This window comes from Euleptes europaea, chromosome 17, assembly GCF_029931775.1.
Source record: "Euleptes europaea isolate rEulEur1 chromosome 17, rEulEur1.hap1, whole genome shotgun sequence".
Lineage (NCBI taxonomy): Eukaryota > Metazoa > Chordata > Lepidosauria > Squamata > Sphaerodactylidae > Euleptes > Euleptes europaea.
In genome coordinates this window covers 27273351-27300498 of record NC_079328.1, presented here as the reverse complement: position 1 = coordinate 27300498, position 27148 = coordinate 27273351, and the positions used below count along the sequence as shown (strand labels likewise).

At 44.9% G+C, this 27148-nt stretch overlaps 1 protein-coding gene across 2 annotated transcripts in view; it reads left to right on the top strand.

Moving 5' to 3' along the window:
• NUP93 (nucleoporin 93) overlaps positions 1–25780 on the top strand; it is an 86638-nt gene extending 60858 nt beyond the window's left edge. For both annotated transcript variants that reach the window (XM_056862981.1, XM_056862982.1), the window contains 14 exons: positions 2009–2141; positions 3555–3712; positions 4955–5120; positions 6096–6189; positions 6960–7151; positions 9406–9532; positions 9645–9717; positions 10657–10701; positions 13676–13792; positions 16053–16171; positions 16798–16915; positions 17900–17983; positions 23471–23599; positions 25553–25780. In XM_056862981.1, the coding sequence (XP_056718959.1) occupies positions 2009–2141; positions 3555–3712; positions 4955–5120; positions 6096–6189; positions 6960–7151; positions 9406–9532; positions 9645–9717; positions 10657–10701; positions 13676–13792; positions 16053–16171; positions 16798–16915; positions 17900–17983; positions 23471–23599; positions 25553–25663 (1666 nt within the window). In that variant the 3' untranslated portion in view covers positions 25664–25780. The remainder of the gene's footprint in view (positions 1–2008; positions 2142–3554; positions 3713–4954; positions 5121–6095; positions 6190–6959; positions 7152–9405; positions 9533–9644; positions 9718–10656; positions 10702–13675; positions 13793–16052; positions 16172–16797; positions 16916–17899; positions 17984–23470; positions 23600–25552) is intronic.
• The last annotated feature ends 1368 nt before the right edge of the window (positions 25781–27148 follow it).

Genomic DNA, 27148 nt, shown 5'->3' with positions numbered 1-27148 from the left:
CAAAGTTGTTAGTTCAGTACCATGGACAAGCAGCCTTGAGAGTAGTTATAACAATGTTAAAATGCCTGCAATGGAGAGGAGTGGGGGGAATCCTTTAGCATGGTGGGAAACTGCTTGGAATCCAGAACTACCTTCAAGCTTCCACCCTGTGCTCTGTTTTTGACTTGTCATAGAGCTGAATAGACAGTATCCCCCAGAATTGTTCCTTAAAGTGGAAAAGGGGATAGAGAAAAGGGGATAGAGGGAGGCAGGTTATAGGGTCTCATGTTTCTTTCCCATTCCTGCTGTGACATAGGCCGATATTGAATGCTACTAGCCTAATAACACTAGTAGTTTCGTTTTGGAGGGTTATGGATGGGTTGTTCCATCTGAGAAGGGGACAGTTTCACCAGCCTGTTTTGGGTGCAAGAGGGAAACCTCATCCTCCCCTTTCTCCACCAGTTTGTTGTTCATGACCCCCCCCCAACCCTAAATTTAGATTATGAAGAGCTGTGAATACTCAGAAGTACTAATAAATGGCACGTCTTGTCCTAGATGCCTTTTGAACCTTTTCAGCTATGAGACCTTTTGTATGTAAATGGTTCCTACCTTGCTGTTTCTAAAATTCCATTTATGAAAGATTCTCCTTCGTAAGTGAAACAGTAAGAGCTAGCGGGGTGTAGTGGTTAAGAGCGGTGGACTCTAATCTGGAGAACTGGGGTTGATTCCCCACTTCTCCACATGAACAGTGGACTCTAATTTGAAGAACAAGGTTGGTTTCCTTACTCCTACATATGAAGCCAGCTGGGTGACTTTGGGCTAGTCACAGTTCTCTTGGAACTCAGCCCCTCCTGCCTCACAAAGTGTCTGCTGTGGGGGGAGGAAGGGAAGAAGATTGTAAGCCAGTTTGATTCTCCTTTAAAAATGGTAGAGAAAGTTGGCATATAAAAACCAACTCTTCTTCTTCTAAGGGCAAAGTTGTGCAATAACAGGTGCCTGAAACTCTCAGGAACAGGGACCACAACTGAGTGAAAATGGAAAATACACTTTGCAAGCAGAAAGTTCAGTCCCTGGCATCTCCATTTCGGGTACCATGGCTAGAAGAGATGGGGAAAGGGATTTCTCCCTGTGACCTTGGACTAGACGGCCAGTAGTTTGACTCATTATAAGGCAGCTTACCGTCTTCAGATGTCACATATCTGCAGAAGTTAGTGGCATAAAATGAAGCTTTGTCCTTTGCCCACGGGGTGTGGGGTAGGAATCTCACCCTGTTTCAGATGGGAGCTTTGCAGAATTTGATCTGTGTGGTGCATTGCATTTGCAGTCACAGATACAAAGTTGGCTGCCTATCTCGAAAATCTGATGTGCAAGAAAGCAGACAAAAAAATGCTCTGGTTTTTGTGCTGCAGCTAGACATCTAATGCTGAATGCTGCCAGTATTATAACCTGCTGCAGTATTCTGAGCAAGTGATTTCCCCCCGTTCTTGGGATCTCAAAGGGCATATTTAGACAGCTCTGACTTAAAGGACTTGATACACTCTTCTTTTTTGTTCTGTGAATCAAAAGTAATTTTTTTTGTTTATTCAAACATTTATCATCTTTGTCTCTCCAATCTGAGATTTGCAAACATAGCCAAAAACTTGATAAAACTAAACCGGTAAAATATCCTTGATGGCCAGAGCAGAAATAATCAGACCAGTAGCAGTTCTGTTAAAACAGCTGGCATGACACTAATGCTTTCCTAACTAGATGGGCATGCATTGCAGAGAGACAGGAAAGTGCCTCCTCTTGCCGCTGATTTCAGAGCATTAGAGCTACTGCTCAAAAGGCCCTGCTCTTCCCCCATCGTAATTCTGATCTCCCTAGACAACAGTCCAACCCCCACCCTCTTGACTGGCCGCTGGGTTTCGGTTTTCTGCCAGAAAAGCCATTCTCTGACTAGTCTAATGCTGAGCAGTGATTTAGTAATGTCTCTTGTGGCAGAATGTGCAAGACTCATTATTGATTGGCGGCGGACGCTGTCTTGCAGTTACAAGAACTATACCTTGGTGACAGTCTTTGGAAATCTGCACCAAGCTCAGCTGGGAGGAGTGCCCGGAACCTACCAGTTAGTCCGCAGTTTCCTGAACATCAAACTCCCGGTGTCTGTCCCAGGACTCCAGGTATGTGTGGCCAAAATGCCTCAGCCATCAGATCTTTTATGCATTGACCATTCCGATACGTTGCTTGGCTTCCTGTGCTGACCCGAGAGCGGCACGCAGGTGGGAAATCAGAGCTGGAGAAGGATGATTTATTTGAAGACTTTGCTGCAGCTCCTGCTCTGCAGTGCTATGCACAGTTTTGAGGTTAAAAAAGATGGTCTGACCTTAACCTGAATTTCACCACAAGCATGGTGTAGTGGTTAAGAGGGGTGGACTCTGATATGGAGAACCGGGTTTGATTCCTCACTCCTCCACATGAGCAGCGGAGGCTAATCTGTTGAACTGGATTTGTTTCCCCACTCCTCCACATGAAGCAAGCTGGGTGACCTTGGGCTAGTCACAGTTCTATTAAGAGCTCTCTCATCCCCACCTACCTCACAGGGTGTCTGTTGAGGTGAGGAAAAGGGAAGGTGATTGTAAGCCGGTTTGAGTCTCCCTTAAGTGGTAGAGAAAGTCAGCATATAAAAACCAACTCTTCTTCTTCTTCCTCTTCTCCTCCTCTTCCTCTGGCAGATACGAGTAATTTCTGTTTGCATAGTATGTTAAACTTGTTTGCATAATTTATTTGCAAAATATTATGCTAGTTATGAGGTGGGACAAAGAGCAGTGGTAGGACGTTGGAGCTCTGCTCCATGGGAAATCTGAGTGCAACCACCTTGCAGAACTTCTGCAGGTTTGCCATAACATAATGTACAGAAAGGCTTTTACTTCCATTCCTGAAGGAAGATGCTGATGAAGATCAGAGGTGGTGCAGGGAATCCAATGCTGATCAAGACCTGCCTGACTTTGGTTGCTGTTTTAGGCTGAATCATCTTTCTCTCTTTTTAGGCTTTTTTCTTCTCTTTTTTGGTACTCTGTAATTCACCTTGGTCCTGACCTGGATAGCCTGGTCTTGTCAGTTCTCAGAAGCTAAGCAGGCAGAGCCTGTGAACATCTCTTGTCTCGAAAACCCCACAAGGAGTCGCCATAGGTCAGCTGTGACTTGACGGCAAAAAACCCCAAACCACCTTAATTTATGGTGAGAGAGGTGGGCTCTAAATAAATAATTGAAACAAATAAAAACAAGCGACATAAATAAAAATGAAAAATGGCAGGATGATTCACCATGCAAAGAAAGTTCCATCCATAGCATGCCAGGAAAAGGCTACGTTCACATCCCTTTTCCGACTGCTAGTTTTCCATATGGAAGAACATTTTTTTAAATGGAAGCACAGTCATGTGAGCCCTTCCCTACAGCCTGAAGTGCTGGAGCCCAGATGCTGGTTAACCACCGCAGTAAAAAACTAGACCTTGGTTGCAGTGCCGGCAAAGCTCTCTCCTCCTTTCCCCTCCCCCAGGCGTGCCTCCAGTTTTTAACTTTTGCCTGCTTTTCAGGACGGAGAGGTGGAAGGCCATCCGGTCTGGGCACTCATATACTACTGCATGCGATGCGGGGACTTAATGGCAGCCTTACAGGTGGTGAATCGCGCCCAGCATCAGCTGGGAGAGTTCAAAACCTGGTTTCAGGAGTACATGCACAGCAAAGACAAAAGGTACCGGGGCAGTCTCTGGAGGAGGGTGGCAGACTGAGGGGAGGGGGGAGTGATACAGGGAGAGCAACCGGCAGAGGGGGACAGTGGTTTTGTTGAGAATTGGCCTTGCGTGTGTTCTAAGTTGTATACAGTATATTAAATCCAGGGCTGTGAAGTTGCGAGCGTTTCACAGAGGAAGAGCCTACTGAAGACATGAAGAAATTTCCTTCGAAACCTGTTTGTTAACATAGAATCATAGAATTATAGAGTGGGAAGGGATCACCAGGGTCATCTAGTCCAACCCCCTGCACAATGCAGGAACCCCCTGCACAATGCGAGCGTTTCACAGAGGAAGAGCCTACTGAAGACATGAAGAAATTTCTTTCGAAACCTGTTTGTTAACATAGAATCATAGAATTATAGAGTGGGAAGGGATCACCAGGGTCATCTAGTCCAACCCCCTGCACAATGCAGGAACTCGCAAACTACATTTTTTTAAAAAGCACCCCACCATCCCAATTTTAGTACAAGGTTTCAGCGTTTGGCAGCTCAGTCATCAGACCTGTTCTTCTGAAGCCGTGTGCTGAGGTTGCTCTGCTGGGTTATATCGGGGGGCTGGGGAGACAAAGCCAGCAGTGTTAACATGGGGAATAGTTTGGCACCAAAGAGTTTTGTCCTTATTGCACCCAGGAGACAGAGACAGTAGAGAGGGGACATGATGTAGAACAAGTGAAAGATCAAGGCAAGTCAAGAGAACATGTGAAGAGGAAGAAGCAGGGGACAGCAAAACACTGTGCTTTGTGGTGCCCTGAAGAGCCCCTGATCTTCTAGGTGGCATTTCAGGGTTCGAGTCTTCTAGGTGGCATTTCTGCTGGGCATGACTTTGCTGCCTTCCCCGGCCCTGCCAACACTGTGTGGATAGTGCCTTATAAACTCATAGCTTGTGCCTGCTTGCAGATTGTGCTAGCAGCGCGTCCATTCTGCATTTATTCTGAGGAGCTGCTCCTATCGCCTGTGCTCACTAGGGACTCCTGCTGGTGCCCTCCGCAGTTGGGAACAACAGTGGGGACCAGAGTGAAAAGTCAGCACAGGGGCGTACAGAAATAGTAGTACCTGTACGTTTCAGGGGAGCTTCTGCTTGTGCTTGGCCTTGGGGGGCGGGCAGGCTGCTGCCTGGAGGATGATAGTGCTGAGAATGAGAAGGCTACAAGTGTGGCATTTTCTAGGCCTTCCATCTGAGAGCATGGCTTCCTCTGATTGCAGGTTGCCCCCCTCCACCGAGAACAAGGTTCGCCTCCATTACAGACGAGCCTTGAGAAACAACACCGACCCTTACAAAAGGGCTGTTTACTGCATCATAGGCCGGTGCGATATTGCTGACAATCATGGTGAAGTCGCGGACAAAACAGAGGATTATCTTTGGCTAAAGGTAGTTCTGCTTGTCTTCCGTAACGTTCAGAGCCGGCGTGTCTTGTTTCTTTCTCTCCTTCCTTTCAGCGGCAGATTTGAACTTCCGAAGGCGCGCTCCCGATTCCTGTGCATTCAGATCCCCCCTACTCATGTTTTTACTGGACATGGTCAGCCAGGAGCAGTCATACCTCACAGGGTTCTTGGTGTGATCTTGCACATACAGGGCAGTGGAGCCATTCCAGTCTCTATACTGGCATCAGCGCCTTCTCTTATCAGTTTCAGGTCCAGTTGTCCATTTTTGAGGACCACATATTTTTTAAAAAATGTTTTGTCTGATTCCATGTTAGAGGCTTCACACGTGGATTGCTCTGGATTTTTTTGGTAACTTGTGGCAGACATAGGTTGCTTGTCAGTCATGGGAGTCAGTGTGGTGTAGTGCTTAGAGTGTCAGACTAAGATCTGGGAGATCCCGGTTCAAATCCCCGCTTGCTTGGGTGACCTTTGGCCAATCGTGCACACTCAATCTAACCAACCTCACAGGGTTGTTGCAGGGATAACATGGAGGAGAGAACAATGTGCACTGCTTTGTTTGTTTATGATTTCTATCCTGCTCTTCCTGACTAAGGTACAGGGTGGCTAACAGCAAGTTGCAGCAATATTAAAATCATGCTAAATGCCATCTATTGTTAAAACCCTCGATTTCTAATAAAATACCAATGGCATCCTTAAAACCTTATGACAGTAACAGGGAACCAGTCAAAGAGGGGGGAGGAAAAAGGGAAGAAAAAGGAACAAAAGGGTACCCTGGCAAGGGAAGAAATGGGGAATCGAAAATAGGTAAAAATGGAAAAGGTGGATAGGTAAAGGTAGGGAGAAAGGCAAATAAAGTAAATAAATAAAAGTGGCATCTGTCCAGGGGCTGTGGTTTTACAGCTCTTCATTGGGAAGGGAGAGAGTTATTTCTAAATGTTGCTTTCTCCATCTATATATATAGCTGAACCAGGTGTGTTTTGATGCTGATGGCACCAGTTCACCGCAGGACAGGCTGACTTTGTCTCAGTTCCAGAAGCAACTGCTTGAAGACTATGGTAAGCAAACCAGAGTGTGTTTGTGTGTGTTTGTTTGTTTGTGAGGGTTCTTCAGGATTTCATAGAGCTGCGTGCCCCTGGTGGCTTTTGCGAAATGCAGCCAACGCTAAGACTGGTCAGAGGGCTTTGAGGAGGCCTGACAATTTTAAAGGAATCCCCCAATCAGCCTTGATGCATCATGTCAAAAGACACTCTTACTTAGCAAGATCAGCCAAGATAATGGTGACTCTTGTCCAGTACTGAGGACTACTAAGTCTCATATTCTGACCAGCACATTTTTCAGCGTTGCCTTTTTATGATGTGTGCAGTGAGGTTTGCTAGGACATAAACAACCCTGTTTTAATTTAGTAGTAGTAGTAATGTGGTATAGCCATTTTAATTTATTATTGATTTGATGTATTTCTGCCCCGTTTTTCAGCCAGATTGGCTCCCTAAGATACTTGCAATTAAAATCTTGCCTCATCAAATACTGCAGTATTTTATTGGGATCTGGTAGAACCCTGTGACTGTTAGTTGGTAGAGATTATAGGTTGAGTGGGGGGACACTGTCTAAGGTCTCATTGTCCCCCTGTTCTCTTCTCCTACTTCCCACCTGCTGGTAGCTTCAGTAGCGGGACCTTGCCGTGGCCCTGTTGGAAACAGTACAGATAATCTTTCTTAAGAGAGATTCAGGAGCTTTTAAGGCCCATCAGAACACAGCTTTGTCATGTTTTGCCCACATTTGACAGTGTTGACGTCTCCCCCCACCTTGCTCTTGTGTGTTTCCTCAGGCGAGTCGCACTTTGCAGTGAACCAGCAGCCGTTCCTCTACTTCCAAGTGTTGTTCCTGACGGCCCAGTTCGAAGCCGCCATCGCTTTCCTCTTCCGCACCGAGCGTTTGCGTTGTCACGCCATTCACGTTGCCTTGGTCCTGTTTGAGCTCAAGCTGCTCCTGAAGTCTTCTGGGCAGAGTGCACAGCTTTGTGAGTTCCCGCATTCCTTTCCCAACAGTGACCTGATTTTCCTCTTGCATCAAAACCTTCAGAGCAGCAGAGACATGCAGCTAAGAACTTTGAAAGCATCCGTTTATGAGTTTGACTAATGGTTTGATCGCAGACAAGAAAAATAGCCTCAGTCATTGCAAAACAGACGATCTCCTTCCCATCCTCACCTTTACGATCTCTTCATGGTGCAGAAGGTTAAGAGCCAGAAGGTTAAGGAGCGGTGGACTCTAATCTGGGGAACTGGGTTGGATTCCCCACTCCTCCACATGAGAGGCGGAGGCTAATCTGGTGAACTGGATTTGTTTCCGCACTCCTCCACATGAAGCCAGCTGAGTGACCTTGGGCAAGTCACTCTCAGCCCCACCTACCTCACAGGGTGTCTGTTGTGGGGAGGGGAAGGGAAGGTGATTGTAAGCCAGTTTGAGTCTCCCATAAGAGGTAGAGAAAGTCAGCATATAAAAACCAACTCTTCTTCTTCCTTGTGGCTGGGGCACCACAGTTACAAAGACTGGCAGCCAGTTCTGTTGATTTCTTGGGATGTTGATTGATTGAGTAGGAGAGTGCTCTGACCTTGTGGATGCCTTGATGCACATGTGGGGAGCATGTCAGGGTCACTGCAGCACCCCTCCTGGCTTGGTCTCCTAGTTTGGATTTTTTTTCTGAGAGAGTGGCCAGGGGTGCATATTAGAACGTTTGCAAGAGAGTGGACACACACACATTAGCCTGCAGCAGCCATGTTATACACTGTATAAATATGTAATTAGTGATTAATAATTGCTGTATTTTATTGGGTTAAACCTACAATACATCCACTCCAATGGTCTGTCTTCAGCATGGGCCAGCTAGATGCCCCTTAGAAGTATTTTCAACATCTGGTACATAGAGGTTCTGCAAATTGCAAACGGATTGCTGGACTAGAAATACATGTTGGCAAGTTGGACATCGAGAGTGAAGAAGAAATTAAGCAGGAATCATATTTTTCATTAACTTTGGCAATAGCCAAAGGTACATCAAATAATAATAACCGGGTTGGCCTTAGCCTTAAACTCCTGGATGGCAGCTAGTATATAATCACCTCCTGAGATCTGAAAAATCTCAGGAGGCCTGCTGAATGTACAGATGCTTCATGGCAGCAGCCATATGACCTGTCCAGGACATGTTATAAGAGAGAAGAATGCCCAGATAGCAAAATTTATTAACCTGCTCAATTAAGTGGCCATCCATATTCCGTGAAAAATGACAATATGGGACACCTTTACAAAATACCTTAGTCTTTTGATAATTTATATCTAAGGACTCTTGAGAGCAATAAAATACAACTGGTACATAGAGGTTTCATACCTTTAAACGTGGAAAATCTGTTTTTGGTTGCCATCGCTAAAAGCCATTCATAGAGCTGTCCTTTTTTTAAAAAAATAGTCATCCAAGCTAGTGATTGTTATCGCATTACAACAGGAAAATTTGGTCAGCGAGTAAGGAATAGAGGGTGGTGGTCATGCAATGATTTCCTGTCCGTTTGATTTACTTGCATGATATGTCAGAGAGAAGTGAGATCCCTGGGGTGTAAAGATTCTCAGATTTTATTAGACTATCTTGGGCTCTGGGAGGGGGATGCTTTTTGCAGTTTCTTCAGCTAGCAACCCTCCTTTGTTTCCCATTAGTCAATGGTTGTGTCCAATCTGAATCTTAAGGTGAACTGGAAGCCAAGTAATTGTTTCCTTGGAAACCACAGAAATGGGGAGGGGGTTGCCGATGGCCATCCCTATAGCCGTCCTATTACAGCCATATCGGTTTTGGGGAGGAAGGGACAGAGGAATTGTCCTGTTTAGAATTTACGTGTTGAAGTCTGCATTGGGAAATCTAAATTGTGGAAATGCCATTCTGAGCCCAAGCAATTTTTTTTTTTTGCTTTTCTGTAATGACCAGCCCAGAGGGTTGAGGGAGTTCCATAAGCAGGCCATGATGGTGGCACCAACCACTTCCTTTATTTACAAAACCTAGGGGTCTATAAAGACTCTGCATCTGAGTATGGCAGAATGTTCCTGGCCACAAATAGACATGGCCTTTATGCAACCTTTATATAAGGCCCTGTGCATAAGTCTCTAGTCACTGAAAAACCCCTTCAGAGGTACGTTGCGCTGTTCATATGAATGCTGTCTTGGATGTACGAAAGAAGCCTGAGTGTTTTTGAAACTTTCAAGCCTGTGGCCTGGTTTTGTCTCTCGCATTTCAGTGAGCCACGAAGCAGGCGACCCTCCTGGCATCAGGCGCCTGAATTTTGTTCGCCTTCTGATGCTTTACACCCGCAAGTTTGAGTCCACCGATCCTAGAGAAGCCCTGCAGTACTTCTATTTTCTCAGGTAGGCTACCTCAGCCATGGACGAGCTGTGCATTTTTTGCTTTTGTTCGAACGGCTGCCAAGTGCAAGCATGAAAACTGCAGTGACTTCCCCCCCCTCCCCATTTTTTCCAGGAATGAGAAAGACAGCCAGGGGGAGAACATGTTCTTGCGCTGCGTCAGCGAGCTAGTGATCGAGAGCCGAGAGGTACACAGAAATGGCCTTGTGCCTTCCTCCCTTCTTTCCTTCCGTAGGATGCAATTCAGTCGTCTTTGGAAGAGCTTGCCATAGCACAGCTGTGTACAGGGGAACCCCGAGCATCCTCAAAATATTTACCAGTCAAAAAAATTCAGTAACGGTGAACTCGTTTCCCAGAAAGGCGTCAGTTCTGATCCAGACTTGCATTGCACAGCTCTAGGGGGCGAGGGAGGTTTTCGAACGTGTTTGAGGGGCCGTGCGAAGTGGTCATGGGACTGAAAGGCCGACAGGGCTGTTCTGTCACCTCAAGCGAGATATGAGTTTGCTTCCCACCCTCATGTAAATTTCTGAACAGTACAAATTGTGTTCATGAAAAATAACCTGCAGTTTCCTAGTCTACGAAGCAAGCCATTATTTCCACCCTGTTGTAGCTATGAGGGAGAAATGCCCGAGATGAATGCTCACAGGGTCTTCCCAGATCACACTGCAGCAGCAGCAGCTTATCCCATCACCAGGGTCCCACACTTTTAGGCAACAGACTTATACTCAGAAGTACAAAACTTGATTTCAAGTGATTTTTGAGCTAAGGCCCAGTAGTGAGCATGGATACACTAAAGGCTGTACTGAGATAATTTATTTAAAATTCTGATATGCTTGTGGTGTGTAAAGTGCCGTCAAGTCGCAGCCGACTTATGGCGACCTCTTTTGGGGGGGGGGAGTTTCATGGCAAGAGGTGGTTTGCCAGTGCCTTCCTCTGCACAGCAACCCTGGACTTCCTTGGTGGTCTCCCATCCAAATACTAACCAGGGCTGACCCTGCTTAGCTTCTGAGATCTGACAAGATCAAGCTAGCCTGGGCCATCCTACACATTCAAAAAAAAAACAAAAAAAAAACTTGAAAGCGATTGTGCCCTTCCTAATTTTGTTTTCTTTTTATTTGCTCTGACAGTTTGATATGATTCTTGGGAAACTGGAAAACAATGGCAGTAGAAAAGTAAGTTTGTATATACTGATACATACCCATCTCTATATATTTGAATGCTAGCTAGGGAATTGTTCAATTCTTCTGTGCTGGAGCCTTTTTTCCTTTGTTTTTCAGTATGACAGTTAATGCTTGGCATGTTGTTGTTGCTCATTCTTGTTTAGTTTCAGTGTCTTGTTGCCTGCTCGTGCTGATCAAAGGGAGTGGATTTCCCAATGTCGGGCAGGCTCCCCGTGCCTAAAGGGACAGGATCTCTCATGTTGTTTGCCTTAAATTATGCTGGTACTGGGATTCCCGAGACTTTCAAGTTTCAGTTTAAAATAAAATTTATAAATAATTGAAGATTATATCTGCCAGCAGTATCAATAAAGCGTACTGGCAGCATCTGTTCTGTTCCTTCCCTTATTCTTTGTTACTTCCTCATGGCTTCTTAATCATGTCCGTGCGTCCAAACTCTGTCACTCCTCCTCCTGCTTTGCTGCTTTGTGCAAAAAATTAAAATAAAGATCCGAAGTGCTAGCTTCAAAATAGTTAAATTGCTAGTTTCAAAATAAAGTGTAGAAACTAAGCAAATTTGCCGAGTCAATCAATTTTCATAATAGTGTTGACTTCAATCATTTTTCTTTATTTACTTGATTTGGCAAGGGGCAGAATTGCTGCACTGTATGATGACATCTCTGTGTTTTTTTAATGGTAATAGTTTGTAAGGGTTCTTTATATTATATTTACTAAAAAAAAATGTGGGGTGGAGGGGGAGAAGAGAACTCTTGGGCCAGCACAGAGAGAATGACTCTGACAGCTTTTAATTGCTGTTAAGAGATCAGAAGTCAGGTGCAGGAACCCAATACTCCCTCTCCTCTAGGAGAATTTAAAGAGTATGTTAGCACCATCCTTAACCATGGTTAAGTCCAACCTGTGTTCTTCTTAACCCAAATTCTGAAACTCTTTGCAATGGCCTCTTCAGCATCATGTTAAGGGAATCCTGATTAGCCTCAAGGTTTGTGGAAGAAAAAAGGGGGGAATAAAACCCAACCTGAAAACAGAAGCTGGGTACCTAAGGTTGGGTAGAAAGAATATACAGTATATAAATACTGAAAATATAATTTATTAGAAGCGCTATGTAAAAGTTAAAAATATTTAAAAACATGAAAATAGCACAATGCCATTTCCTAGGGTTGATAACTGTAACCACATACCAAACGCGTTTTGGCCTATTGGGCCTTCATCAGTGGTTAATCAAAACACATGTTAAGCCTGCACACATTTACAGAAATAAATAAATACATACATACATATACAAACAGTTCAAACCCAGCCAGGCATGTGTATAGGTTGTAAAATCTATTACCAATTACTCAAACATCTGGTCAGATTGGTTCTAGTTGTAATACTGGTTAGTATATGTCTCTCATATACTATGTGTGCAGGTATCAACCTAGAGTGCAGGTTATCAACCTAGTAGACTGCTTTACATAGCGCTTCTAATAAATTATATTTTCAGTATTTATATACATATATTTTTCTTTCTTTCTACCCAACCTTAGCTTCAAGGTTTGTGCCAACATACATTCCCTAACCATGCTGTCGTGTGTGTAGGGTTGCCAACCTTCAGGTGGGGCCTGGAGATCTCCTGGAATTAGAACTGATCTCCAGGCGACAGAGATCAGTTCCCATGGAGAAAATGGCTGCTTTGGAGGGTGGATTCTATGGCATTATATCCCACTGACGCCATGCTGCTCCACAGGCTCTACCCCTAAAATCTCCAGGTATTTTCCAACCCAGAGCTGGCAATGCTAGTTGTATGTGCCTCCCATGGCAGGCTCTCAATCTCTTAGCCATGACAAAAATAGCTGTATTTAATGTTTTGAGAGAAAAATACATTGGTTACCTTCATTGAGACATGGTAAACTGCTTTCTTTACCAGAGGACCAGGATAGAAGTGTATAGACTGAAATCAAGGGGTAGTTCCACACAACAACATGTTTGCACTGCTGAAGGGTCCCTTTTCCATTATCAGGTGCAAGCAGAAGTGAAGGTTCCATTCTGCACTTGATACAGCAATATATTGGTTTTAAAAAATCTGGCAATACCTCCTCCCCCCCAGGGAAGACCCCAATGCAGGTCTGCTTGGAAATACATCTCCTTTAGCAAATGTCACAAGTCTGGTCTGAAAAAGCAAAGAAAAACAACAGAATATTCTGAAACTCAGCAGGTTGGCCACATTGGGATTCTCTGTTTAAAAAACATATTTTAAAATCAAATAAAATTGAACAACTTATGCTGATTCCTAACTAAACAACTGGTGTGGAACAAGCCTGTGTATCAAAAATCTGATAGGAAAAACATAGTAGTTAAATTCCACAACAGTGGGCTGAAACATCCAGAGAGCTTTTTGGCAGAGGCCAGCAATAAACATTAATCACACTTAAGATTCAAATCTTAACTGATCCTTCTTTTGACACATTGAAAAAACATGGCGATTGTAGATATTTAATTCCTGTTCTGCTGTATAACAAGGTAACTTGTAGAGGAGCATTCTCTTTTAAACTTGTTCCTTTAGCATGTTTGCACAATTGCTGAGACTGATGTATACATAAATGGAAAATGTTAATTATTTTATTTGATCAAAAGAGCTACCCGCTTATTCTACGACTAGAGATTTTAGTTATACTTTCATGTGAATTATCATGTTTTGACCTCATAAATTGTTGAGTTCTTTAGGACTGATACCAACTTACTCGTGTAGCAAAGTGTTCAGATTTTTAAAAACAATTATCGTAAAGAATCGTACAAGATCAGAGCCACTATTACAACTGAAGAGGCCCATAGGATCTTGTATTTTTTCCCACTGAGAACGCATGCAAAACTAGTCATAATTTTGCATGCAAACTGTTTTATTTCAAGTTGACAGGATATTCCAGGGATTCGTATCCGTTCTGTCGCCCAAACGTTTCATCCCACCACCCGTTTTGTCTTCTTTCCTCAGCCTGGAGTGATTGACAAGTTTACCAGAGACACCAAACCTATTATTAATAAAGTTGCTTCAGTGGCAGAAAGCAAAGGGCTTTTTGAAGAAGCCACCAAACTTTATGACCTTGCCAAGGTAAGCAGGTTTTAATCGCTGCTGTCCAGGAAGCTGGCTTTAATTTTTTGATCAGTCTGGATTAGTTCGAAGGCATTCTGATCTTCTTGAATTTGAATTTGCAGCTCTACAGATAAGACCAGCCTCTCGATCAAGCTCTGCTTCAGCTGTTGTTAGTCAAAGTCATGCTAGCATTTATTTGGTCACTTTAGGAAGCAGTTCTAAGCTGGTCCAATGGGAAGCAATCCCCCATTTTATTCCGTGAGCCTTGCTCCCAGGAGAGTGTTCTTAGGAGTGTAACCTTAGTGTTCCTTCTCTGTGTTGAGTTAGGTTTGTGGCATTGCTTGCAGGAGCGAGCCACCAAATGGATATATGCACATAGGCCACGCTCCAAAAGAAACAGGACTTCATTCCTTGAAATCCAAGAAGCTTTAAGGATCCTTCACATAAGCTGAATAATGCACTTTCAGTTCACTTTAACAGTTGTTTGCAAGTGGCTTTTGCCGTTTCACACAGAAAAATTCACTTCCAAAATGCTCTGAAAGAGAATCGAAAGTGCATGATTCAGCATGTGTGAAATTGTGAGACTTGCTTACCACCAGCAGCGGTGCCCTTCTCAGTCTGCCGTGGCAAACTGTTTTGGAAGCTGATGGGAGTTTGATGTAGCTGTGGAGCCAGCTGTGCTGAAGTTTTAGGCTGGCACAATCCCCGTGCAGTAGCCTGAACAGCACAGGTTCCAGACAGAGCGGGAGGATGTATGCCCCACTTAATATGTGTAAAGTTTGACAGTTACACTGTCGTGCTGGTCATTGGAGTCTTTTAGTCTAAATTCAGAAAATGCTCTTCTGTGCAGTTCTGTCCTTCAGATGCATTTTAAAAAAATGTTTTTCCAGTTCTTTAAATGTACGTCCAGCAAACATATACCCAACATTTACTTCTGTTTTTATACCTTGATATCTTTTCTTTTTTTCGGTTACTTCCTACAGAGCCAGTTGTCAGGCAGCTGTTCGTGGCTCTTTTATTGAGCTACCTTGTGATAAGATGTCGGAACTGGCTTGCCCAAACGTTGCCTAGGGAATCACCAAAATGACAATTTATCTGATTTTTAAAAAAAAAACCTCTGCGGGCATGTATGTGTAAATCTCCCTTCAACATGCAACCTCAACACGCGACTTTTCACAAAAGTTACTGCTGGAATCTTGTATGTGGATGGATTGGATACCATTAAAGATGCTTTGCTGTGTAGACTCAGACATCCTGTAAGGGTAGAAAGGTGGCCTAGAAAAGTTTTAAATAAAATAAACATGCTGAGCTGAGCATGCAAAAAAAAAAAAATCAATTTTGCTTCTCGAGCAATCCATGTTTTGTGCTTGAGTCTGTAATTAGCATACATTATGCAAATTAAGCACATTTGTACAGGTGCTTCTTTTAGTATAATTCTGCTTTGGAGATTTCAGTTTTTGTATATTTTTTGTTTTGCTAGTCATAGTGGGAACAGTGATACTGAAGATCATATTTAGCCATTTCTCTGACTTGAGATTTTGCTGGGGACTGGGAACTTTTGCTTTCATTCCTTGTTAATAAAAGCTGAAATTCTAAGGAAGCTGAGATCCACAACCCGCACTGTGTCCTCCGTCAAAACACATGATGGTCCTGCCTATAGATCTTATTGTGCACCTGGAGGGTTGGCAGGTACCCCCTGGCAATTGGCTGGGGCGGGTGTGTGTGTGGGAGGGGGGTTGTGTTACCAGGCACAAATTGAGGCCTAGGCCTCAACATTGTCGGCGCATTGACAACATGCCTGGAAGGGATGCCATCACATCGCTAACAACGTGGGAGACACTCTAGTATTTGGGCAAAACTCTATGGTAGAAGCTGTTTTTACGATAGAGTTTTGCCCAAATACCAGAGCATCTCCCACATCATCGGCTACATGATGCTATCAATTCTGGAAAAGTGATATCAACGCGGCGACAACATTGAGACCTAGGCGTTAATTTTTGTCTGGTAAGATCCCTGCTGGATGGCACTGGGGGGAGGGGGAAAGAGGGGGAAAGTAGGGGATCCCCCAACCCGATGGGGGTCTGGCAACCCCACGCACCTGGTCTCTTCTGCAAGACTTCTCTCAAATGCTCATGTACTTATTTTGCAGGGGCAGATCATAATTTTTTTTCTTCAAAAGAGGTTTATAATGGTGGGAATAAGCTCCCTCTCCTCCTCTCCCCCCGCCCCCAAAAGCAGGCCTCTATTTTACAATGAATTTGTTTTGCATGTTCCACAGAACCCAGACAAAGTGCTGGAGCTGATGAACAAGCTGCTGAGCCCGGTGGTCCCCCAGGTCACGGCCCCCCAATCTAACAAGGAGAGGCTGAGGAACATGGCTCTTTCCATCGCTGAGAGGTAAGCGGAAAGTCTTGGGTTTCCACCTCAACCAGGGGGTGGGGCCCCTGGCCATTTCCACGCTGGCTTGGGAAGGGTCATCAGAGATGCGTTTAGAAAAGAGAGGCAAGGTTAGAAAGCATCTCGTTCTGGTTTTTTATTGCACATTTTCAGAAGCCATCAATCTGTTGAGCACGCCGGAGGCAAGAAATGTTACTGTTGGCAAAGCTGGAAAGGAGGAAATATGCAAGATATAATCTCGCTAGCTTACATTTAAACCAGAAGTAATTCTGAAAGTGTGCCACAAGAAACGAATGTTCCCAAACATCTAATGCCCACTGCTTGTCTGCATGATTCTCTGTTCTGGCTTTGCCTCCTTCTTCCCTCCTTCAGGGAGGGGCCGTGGCTCAGTGGTAGAGCCTCTGCTTGGCATGCAGATGGTCCCAGGTTCAAGCCCTGGCATCTCCAGTTAAAGGGACTAGGCAAGTAGGTGATGTGAAAGACCTGCCTGAGACCCTGGAGAGCCGCTGCCAGTCTGAGTAGACAATACTGTTGTTCTTCTGGCCACTGAGCTGCCTGAGAATGCCATGTTACCTATGCTCATTAACCACAGCTGAGACCTGTCTGGTCACTTTTGTTTCTTCCAGATATAAAGCTCAGGGAATAAGTGCCAAGAAGCCCGTCAACTCTACATTCTACCTTCTTTTAGACCTGATCACTTTTTTTGATGACTATCACGCCGGTCACATTGACAAGGCCTTTGATGTAAGTTTTGGATTTGTCCTGTGTAAGTTGCCTTGCTTCATTCGGTTTAGCACTCCTTACAAGCCAGATTCTCTTGGGATGCTCATGAGCAGGACATGAAGAAGGTAACTATCCCAAATCAAGTATTGATCTCTGGATGCTAGGTCTTGGGTTAACTTGTCCAATCGTACGTGGACCTGAGTCTTTTGTTGGGGGTTACACAAGTTTGGTTCAGAGCTTATCACTGTATATCAGACAGAGAGAAAGTCACTGAGCATATAAAGCAGTATATGAACAAAATTCAAGTCCAGCAGCATCTTAAAAAACCACAATTTTTAGGTCATAAGCTTTTTATGAGTCAAAAGCCTTTTATGCGTGGGAAGTTTTGCCTTGGATTTGCTACTCTTTAGATGCACATTTTCCCCATCTAAATTCTGAAAACTCATCAAAACCCCATGCAGAGTTTTGAGAATTTGGATGGGGAAAATGTACATCAACCTCCCAGACATGAATGGTCAGAGCTCACTTCATCAGATACAAATAAAGATTAAGATCAATCAGCCCTTATGCCCAGGACAGATGGTGGTAGGGGTGTCACCAAGAAGGGCCAGTTGGAGTCAGGATGAAAACATATGGTGCAAAGTGTAACGCACTTGATCAGAACAATGTATGGTATAGGTATAGATTTGTTATAGATGGTATAGTACAAACACACTCTGTCCCCCCATATACATATGCACACACACACACACACGTGTGTGTGCGTGTAAAACATTGGTGCCCACAAGTCACAGCAGACTTATGGTGACTCCAGCAAGGGGCTTTCAAGGCAAGTGAGCAGCAGAGGTCCTTCCTCTGCAGAGTCTTCCTTGGTGGTCCTTCATCCAAGTTCCAACCCTGCTCAGATTCCAAGATCTGACAAGATGGGGCTGCCCAAAATCAGGACAACTCTGTTCTCTCTTGACTTGATCTCTTCTGCTCTTATTCACGCATCTTTTGTTATAGATCATTGAACGGCTGAAGCTGGTCCCCCTGAGTCAAGACTATGTGGAAGAAAGAGTAGCCGCCTTCAGGAACTTCAGCGACGAGGTAAGCAGCCGTGGTGCTGTCCGGCCTCCTTCCCTCTGATTGATGGCACAGCCGGGCCGTGCTGATGTGGGAAGGTGGGGGTGCTGATGGCAGGGGCTCCCATTTCCCCTGCTCCCTGAGCTCAGGGGAGGATCCACGGCTCAGCAGCAGAGCATCTGTTTTTCAAGCAGAAGGTCCCAGGTTGCAGCCTCAGCATCTCCCGTTTCCAAGGGAGAAAGTTATATGAAAAAGCTATTAGGCCCCGGAGATCCGCTGCCACTCAGAATAGACAGCACGGACCTTGATAGACCAAGGGTCTCACTCGGTTATAAGGCAGCTTCACAGGCATGAATGTGTTTCTGCCTGCATTAATCCACCTCCTAGCTAACACTACAGAGAGACTGCTGAATTACAACTAATAATGAAGCTCAAGACTATGCATTCTCCAGAACTTAATGGAGATCTGGGATTCCTGTCTCATTACCAATGCTGATTTCTCCACGCCTACTACCCCTCTGCATATCACATCTAATCCAATCACACCTACTAATGTCATTTACTTGCTTTTGACATTTACATTGCCATTGTGTCTCTAATTCACTCGTCTCTACTTAAGGATAGATGGAATTACATTCTAGCTGTATCTGAAGAAGTGAGCTGTGGCTCACGAAAGCTCTTGCCCTACAGAAATTTTGTTAGTCTTTAAGGTGCTTCTGGACTCTTGCTGTTTACTACAGACAGGAGTGAGGGTTGGGACTAGCTTGAGGCATGTACTCTTCACAGGCAGGGGTGTATTCAGTCAGCTTCTCTGTTGCCCCCACCCCACATGGCTTTTGTTCATGTGGGTCCCATGATAGCTAGTGTAGCTTTTTTCAGTGGTCGAAAGAGGCCTCTCTTCCCACTATTGCTGGTATGTAAAAGTCAGTAGGATCCAACCCGTAGTTGGAGAAGACGAACCTACCATTCCTTAGTCAGTGGCCACTCTCCCCTCTGAGCTCTGTCCTGCCTGACTGGTAGCATGGAAAGTGCTGCTGTGCCGAGACTATAATAGCATGTTGCAGCTCTCTTTGAGCAGCGGCAAGAGGTATTCCATTGTGCGTGTGTGTTAAGTGCTGTCAAGTCACTTCCGACTGATGGCGACCCTATGAATCAGTGTCCTCCAAAATGTCTTATCTTTGACAGCCTTGCTCAGATCTTGCAAATTGAGGGCTGTGGCTTCCTTTATTGAGTCAATCCATCTCTTGTTGGGTCTTCCTCTTTTCCTGCTGCCCTCCACTTTTCCTAGCATGACTTTCTTTTCCAGTGACTCTTGTCTTCTCATAATGTGACCAGAGTACAACAGCCTCAGTTTAGTCATTTTAGCTTCTAGGGTCAGTTCAGGCTTGATTTGATCTAAAACCCACTGATTTGTTTTTTTTTGCCAGTCCATGGTATCCGTTAACACTCTCCTCCAACACCACATTTCAAAGGAATCTACTTCCTATTAGCTTTCTTCAATGTCCAGCTTTCACACCCATACATAGTAACGGGGAATATGATGGCATGAATTAATCTTAGTGGCCAGTGGCACATCCTTACACTTATTCCATGGGGGTATTTATTTACTTGTTTATTTATACCCTGCCTACCTCACTGAAAGGAGCCCCGTGGTGCAGAGTGTTAAGCTGCAGTACTGCTGTCAAAAGCTCTGCTCACGACCTGAGTTCGATCCCGATGGAAGTCGGTTTCAGGTAGCCTGCTCAAGGTCGACTCAGCCTTCCATCCTTCCGAGGTTGGTGAAATGAGTACCCAGCTTGCTGGGGGTAAAGGGAAGATGACTGGGGAAGGCACTGGCAAACCACCCCACAAACAAAGTCTGCCTTGGAAACGTGGGGATGTGACGTCACCCCATGGGTCAGGAATGACCCGGTGCTTGCACAGGGGACCTTTACCTTTTTTTTACCTCACTGAAACTCAAGGCTGGTTACCGAGTAAAAGCAATGTGCTCATCCAGCAATGGCATCCAACAAATGACGCATTAGTACAGAACTAAAAGTCAGTGCGGACAACAAACTGCCTAAGGCAAGATAATACTATAGGCAAGGTAGTAAGTGGAGTTACAAAGGAAGTGCCGTGAAGACAATCCAGTAAATGCAGGATAATTCCTAGAATAGTCGTTGCAGTTGACTACAATCCTGTTCCATTATAAAGGTCCCTTCCTGGCCATTCTGCTGCACTTCTAATCTCTTTTTAAAATTGTCCCCCTTAACATGTCTGTTTTCACATTCTGCAGAAGTACAGGAGCCTTCTTGACCTTCTCAGGCATGCCGTTAAGCTCCATTAGAGAAACTGGGTTGGATCCAGGCAAAAATTTCCATCAGCGGACTGGAACTTTCCTGCCTCGCTTCTCCCACTGCAGCTGGCTAATCTCCATGAAATGTTGCTCGTGGGGGATAGAGGACCCTGAGGAACAGTTGGGGGTCGGGTCTGCAGCAGGAAGAGGGAATTGGTGGAAATTGCCAATTTAGTTTGGATCCTGCTCAATGCGTTCGTTTTGGGGCATACCCTGGGAGGGAAGGTGGCTACATTTCTGTCTCTCTTTAAAACCTGTCGCCCCAAAGCAGCTTCCTCTCTAAAAACACTGTCATTCTTCAGAGCTCCTTGAGGATTTCAACGTGCACACAGAGCCCCCGCGTACACAGAAGGTGCCCTATTATTTGCAGTGCCAGAGGATGTTCGTGCCCATTCCCATTGTCCGTACAAAGCACTGCCCAGCACTGTAAAGAATGGGGCTTCCTCCCTACTCTGGGGCATTTTGTGCCCAGTGGGCGTACACAAGATTGAGCACTTCAATTTGTTACAAAGGGCAGGGTCTAGTCAGTATTATGGAGCTGTGGTACTGAGCAGGGAAAAGATTTGCTCAGTTTCATTGTTCTTGTGTCTTTTTTTAAACAAAAAGCCACCCTCTCACAGAATTATAAAAAATCATTAAAATAATACCTTCCCCCCCCCCAGAGACTGTGCTGACCCTTGCAGCCGATAGAGACCAGTGTTACCCATCCTGTTGCATTCCTGTTAGAAAGCAATCTGCTTGTCTGTGTGTGTGTGTGGGGGGTATATCTGCCAGATTTCTTATTATTATTTAAAACAGCAGAATAAAAAAAGACTTGTAATCTTTGCAACATATTTTAAAGCAGGCTTGTCAATAAGGTAATTGTTTTCCTGCTGCAAAGTAAACGGGGAGATAAAAGGCCTGAAAAATGGATGAATTTGCTACAAGTCTGGGAATGTATTGATTTCCTGAGTCATCCATTTTGTAGGCGTTCGGCCAGAATCTGCTTATCAGTCTCCAGCCTGATGGGCTGCAAAAATGGCTCTTTCAGTTTGACTTTGTGGGTTTGACTTCTCAGCATGCCAATCCTGGCTCTAAACTTTCCACTGAATCGAAAGATGGTAAATTTCCCACCTCTTGTCCCAAGGGAGAAAATGAAGTACTGTCTTTGCTCTGCACGCTTTAAAACAAAACCTAAACTGTAAATTAAAAATTGAAATGGGGGTAGTCCAATTTTACTGGGATTTAGTTTGATCCAAGTTGTAGGTTTCTTCTAGTTTCAGTGTCACGCCTTAATCCTGGGAAAAGGCAGTGGGCACATCTATGCAGTGCCAAGTCCATGCTTTGTTTCCTCCCACATGGAAGAAAGGCATCTTCTAAGGCACGGCAAGCCCTTTTTCTGGACACTACTTTCCATGTTCTAGAGGGAATAGCTGGTTGAATGTGGAACAGGTTACGCCAGGGGTCCCTAACCTTGTCGAACCTGCTGGTACTGCTGGAGTTTTGAGAACAGGTAGCGGGCACCACATCAAAACTGTTAGCCATGATGAGGAGACGCGGGGCTGCCCAGTCACAGAACGTAGAAAATGTAAGGCGTCCTCAAAAGGGTGCTTTTTGTGCAGAAGCGGGCACCAGGAAGCATGTCAGCGGACACTACAGAGCCCATGAACACCACGCTTGGAATGGTTGGGTCACACCCATACTGCAGCCTGTCCTCCACAAAGTACAACACAATTTCTTGTTGACCAAAGATTGGAGGGCTGGCTGGTGCAGTTCTAAGATGTAGAGATGGGGGATACCATACTTGTAAAATGTCTGCCGGTCATTCAGGGTTTTTTTTTAAAAGCACGCAGGAGGTTTTTTACCAAAGAAATAGTAACCCAAGAGGAAACCAATACCAAGGTGGGGAGAATGGTAGGGCGGTCAGCTGAAGGAAAGGGAGGCTTTAGCTGGCATCAACCCACTCAGGAGCAAACCAGGTTTGTGGCCACATTTCCGCTGGGATGACCTTTTCCAAGTCCTTGGAGGGTCTCAGCCGCTCCTTATTTCTAACTAATCCTCATTCACGTTGCAGCCACTGTTTGGACTTACTCTGCTAAAGCTGGGATCCTGTGCAGCCAAGCACTGAACAGTCAGGAATCTGAGAGACGTTGCAGGAGCTTGTGCCTGCTTTGCACATTCTTCACAACGTCAGCATCTTCCAACCGTGAAACATGAGCACTAAGGCTCCCTCTGGTGGCTTGTGTGGAAATTGTGGTCATCTGAACTGTGCCTCAAGTTTTTAGATTTAATAAAAATATTAAAATACTCGTCAGCTAGTTTTGCAGAGAGCTTAGAGGACAGAGGAGAGTCCGTGCAGGGCTTCCAGTGTGGAAGGAGGAGTCTCAGTGTGGAAGGAGAGCCAGTGTGGTGTAGCGGTTAAGAGCGGTGGTTTGGAGCAGTGGAGTCTGATCTGGAGAACCAGGTTTGATTCCCCACTCCTCCACATGAGCAGCGGAGGCTAATCTGGTGAACCAGGTTGGTTTCCCCACGCCTACACATGAAGCCAGCTGGGTAACCTTGGGCTAGTCACACCCTCTCAGCCCCACTGACCTCACAGGGTGTCTGTTGTGGGGAGGGGAAGGAAAGGTGACTATAAGCCGGTTTGATTTTCCCTTAAGTGGTAGAGAAAGTCGGCATATAAAAATCAACTCTTCTTCTCCACCATTTTACCTTCTACAGTTCTCTGTACATTCTCTGTTAACCTTTGCCCTCTTTCATCCCTTCATTCACTGTCGGCTGGAAGGCAGTTGCCCACCTATACCAATCTCCCCTCGCTATGCACAGCCTCGGGAGTGCGAGGTGTGTAGCAGGTTACACGCTCAGGTCATGCAAAACACACAGTTGAAGCCCAGTCACGCTACTCGTTGCTCCCTAGAGTCTTCTGCAAGGAACAGAGGTTTTCTCAGCAGACTTTGGATTCACAAAGAGCTCCTTAAAGACAGAACACTGGAAAAGCCACTGACCTGTGAAGTCAGCCTGTGCCTGTGTGTATAATATGGCTCAATCTCAGAGCATCTGACTAGAGGCAGTCTGAGATTGGCCCACAAGCAGAGAATTAGGCACCTGCCTCACCTGTTGGCGGGAAGCAAACCGAAATAGGCCCTAGCCTCCACCTGCCTTTCAAAGCCATCTGTATTTCTGCTTCCTGCCTGCAGATCAGACACAACTTGTCAGAGGTTCTCCTTGCCACCATGAACATTTTGTTTACCCAGTACAAGAGGCTGAAAGGTACCAGCCCAGCCACTCCCGCCAGGCCTCAGCGGGTCATTGAGGACCGAGATTCGGTAAGATTTCCTTTCCTATTGTTAATTTTCTTTTGTAACAAGAGTCTTCCTGATGGTGACCTGAGAGGTTTAGAGTCTTAGTCCTTAATTAACATTTTAATATTTAAAAGGAGCTTTGTGAATCCTCCTTTTTATTCTGACAGCGGTGCTCCTGTGGGAAAACCCTTGAACGGTCACATTTTTAGAAGGGGAACCGAGTTCTGAGAGGAGCTGATGAAGGGCCACCCACTGAGGTTGGGATTAGGGTTTCCAACTTCCAGGTACTAGCTGGAGATCTCCTGCTATTACAACCGATCTCCAGCCAATAGAGATCAGTTCCCCTGGAGAAAATGGCCGCTTTGGCCATTGGACACTATGGCATTGAAATCCCTCCCCTCCCGAAACCCCGCTCCGCCCGAAACTCAGGCTTCGCCCTAAAAAACTCCAGCCGGTGGCAAAGAGGGACCTGGCAACCCTGGTTGGGGTGGAGCTGAGATTTGAACTCTGGTCCCAAGTCTAAGTCTGGCCAACAGGCCTCGCTGTCCCACGACATGAAGGCTGTTTCTGCCACTTAAATCCAGTTATTACATAGTCCACCTTGCCCTCAAGGTGGTAGTATCATTTTGGAGGGAACTGTGGATAGCAAAGTGGCTGAGGAGAATTTTTGAAGGCCAACACTCGCCATTGGGTCGCATCAGTCCTCAGGGTTGGATCCCTCAGATCCCTCCTGCTAGTAGAGGCATTTTCTTCCATCAGAAGGAGCCTTGCTCTGATGCAAGAGGCCCTCTATCCTCCTCCTCCTCCTGGAGTAAAGGGCCTGTGGCAGTGGAAGAGCTATGTGGAATCTGACCCTGTCTAGTATCATGCTCACATTCATGGGCGCATGGAAGGCATTCTGCTGGGAATGTAAGAGGTGGCCTTCGAGTTCCTTTCTCTTTTGGAAACTTCAGTTCCACCAGTTTGGAGATTTCATGTATTTACTTGGTTGATATCCCACCTTTCTCCCCACTGGGGTTCCCAAAACAGCTCCCATCGTTCTCCTCTCTTCCATTTCATCCTCTGAGCTGAAAAGAGACATTGACTTATCCATTTCTTTAAATGCTGTTTTTGGTCCCAAATATCATTTTGGAAATTTAGAAAAAAAAATCTCCTCAACCACATATCTGTACACCCTGTACCATATAATTGGACACAGTTATGATCAAATGAAGACCCTTCCCTAAAATCTAGTGCAGTAGCTTCAACATTGCCACATGTCCACATAAGTTGTTGATTTGTTTGGGGCTTTCCATTGGCACTGGAGGGCATTCTCGTGCTGGCTAAAAGAGGAAGCAGAAAACAATTATCATTGACAGAGTTGGTGTTCCTGTTTTTTTGGTCCTTGGCTAAATAATTATCGCAAATGGAACACCCACACCTCCAGGCTTCCTTTAACCTTTGTGGAGAGAGCAACAGCGATTGTGTTCAAATGTGGGGAGGGGTTAGCTATGCCCATCTGTTTAGAAGGCTAATGCTCCATCCAGTTTAAATGCACTCTTGTTTCCCCACACACAAAATATGAAGGTTGTGTTTTCTTTGATGGTTGTAGATATTTCTGGCCACCTTTGTCAAGTTCAAGGTAGCTTTTAAAAATATTAAGGCGTTAACTGACAATACACAATCAACAATAAACCAGCATAGCAGCCATAAAACACACTGTATGGTGGTTATGCTGTTTTACTTGATACATGTTAAAACAAAGCCCTTAGCCAGGCAAGCCAAAAGCCAGATAGAAGAGATGCATTTTACACCCCCTTCCTAAAAGCGACTGAGGAAGAGGACCCACGGATTTCTGGATCAAATCATTCCGCGGCCTTGGGGCAACTGCTGTAAAGGCCCTGCTTCTCACCATGATGGATCTTTGCATAAAGTCGGAACACAAAGTAGGGCCTGACTTTTGTAACAGACTTTTGTTCTGTTTTCTCTGCTCTTCAGCAACTCCGGTCTCAAGCTCGTGCATTGATCACTTTTGCTGGGATGATCCCCTACAGAACATCAGGGGATACAAACGCAAGATTGGTTCAGATGGAGGTCCTCATGAATTAGTTGTTTTAAGACTCCTGCTGCTTGCTGCTTCATGAGCTCCGTGGACGGGCCCAGTTTGAATTTTTTTTTGTTTGGTATTATGTATTTTTGTCAACCACAATAAATTTCTTTGGTTTATATTTGCTTTTGACATTTTCTTTTACATTCATCAGTTTTTATGTTTTCTTATCTGTTAATTTCCCTTTTCCCCCCACAAAATTTCTTTCCCTTGGGGGAGTGGGGAGAAAAGACCATTAATTGGCAAGCTGGAGCTATGGAGACAGGTACTGTATCTTTATTTTATTTGCTGAGCATTTTGTAAAGCCACTTACTGTTCAGTTCTGTAACCCTAAGTTCTATGGCATAACCAGCCTTTCCCCAGACAGAATAAGGAATATTGGAAACCTATGTTTATGTTGTTTTAAGTTCAACAGCATTCCATTTGATTCAATTTTTTATGCTCTCTGGCAAGTGTCATTTTTCAAATAATGAAGTAGGCCTCTCTGGAGGAGGGTGGGGAGGTTTCTGGGTGAAATACTGTGTTTTTCTTGACTCGTCTTAGCTGAGGTTTAGGGTCTTGCCTGGTCAGAAACATGGAGAGCTAACTTAGTAGGGAATGGAAATGGCATTTTATAGGAAGTATGAACTGCCACTTAAAACAACAGCTGCGTGACACATTTTTCCATTCTTAATATATAGGACAGTTTACTTGTGACATCATGCCAAACATTTCATTGCCCATGACAGCAATTGTTATGAAGTAGGGGTAGAGAAATGCCCATGTGTGAGGTAAGTTGCACTGTGCACAATGGCAGAAGAAGAGTTTGATGTGGGGCTGCCTTTTTTGGCAGGAGCTCTGATTTTTATACCACTGTGTTTAGCATTTGGAGCTTCTGATGTTTATAGCTGGAAAGTCTCAGTTCTGCAGCCCAGAATGCAGTAAATAGCCTCTTCCTGTCCACTAGTCCTAATTTATTACAAGAGGGCTTTCTCGGGTTACTAGATGTTGTGAGGAAGGAGCATGCGATTAGAGATTCAGGAGATACTGGTCATGGGGGAAAGAGGAGGACTTATAGAGTTCCCCTGGCCCCAGTCCCATGTTAATTTACAGGGGGTGACCCAACTGCACCACCAACCCCAAGTGGAGAAGCCATATTTTTAGGAATGCCTGTGAAACAGAGAGCTCACTACAGTATTACACAGATTACAAGGATGTAGCTCTTGAATGATTTGGTGTAGCTGAATGCAACATCTCATGACGTTTTATAGCAAAAGGTATATGAACTCCTTAAAGATTAAAAAGAATGTTCCGTGGCTTGAAGCCCACTTTGGTAGGTTCAAGAACAGAAAATATTGGAGATGAAGAGGGGATTGGGGGTGGGGCTACCTTGCAAAATAAAGTGAATACATAGGGTTGGATCCTGCCAGCTTTTCTGCTTGATCTCACCCAGTTCTCCACCTCACCTCTGCTCCTACCCCACCTGGTTTTTGTCCATGTCAGTGGTC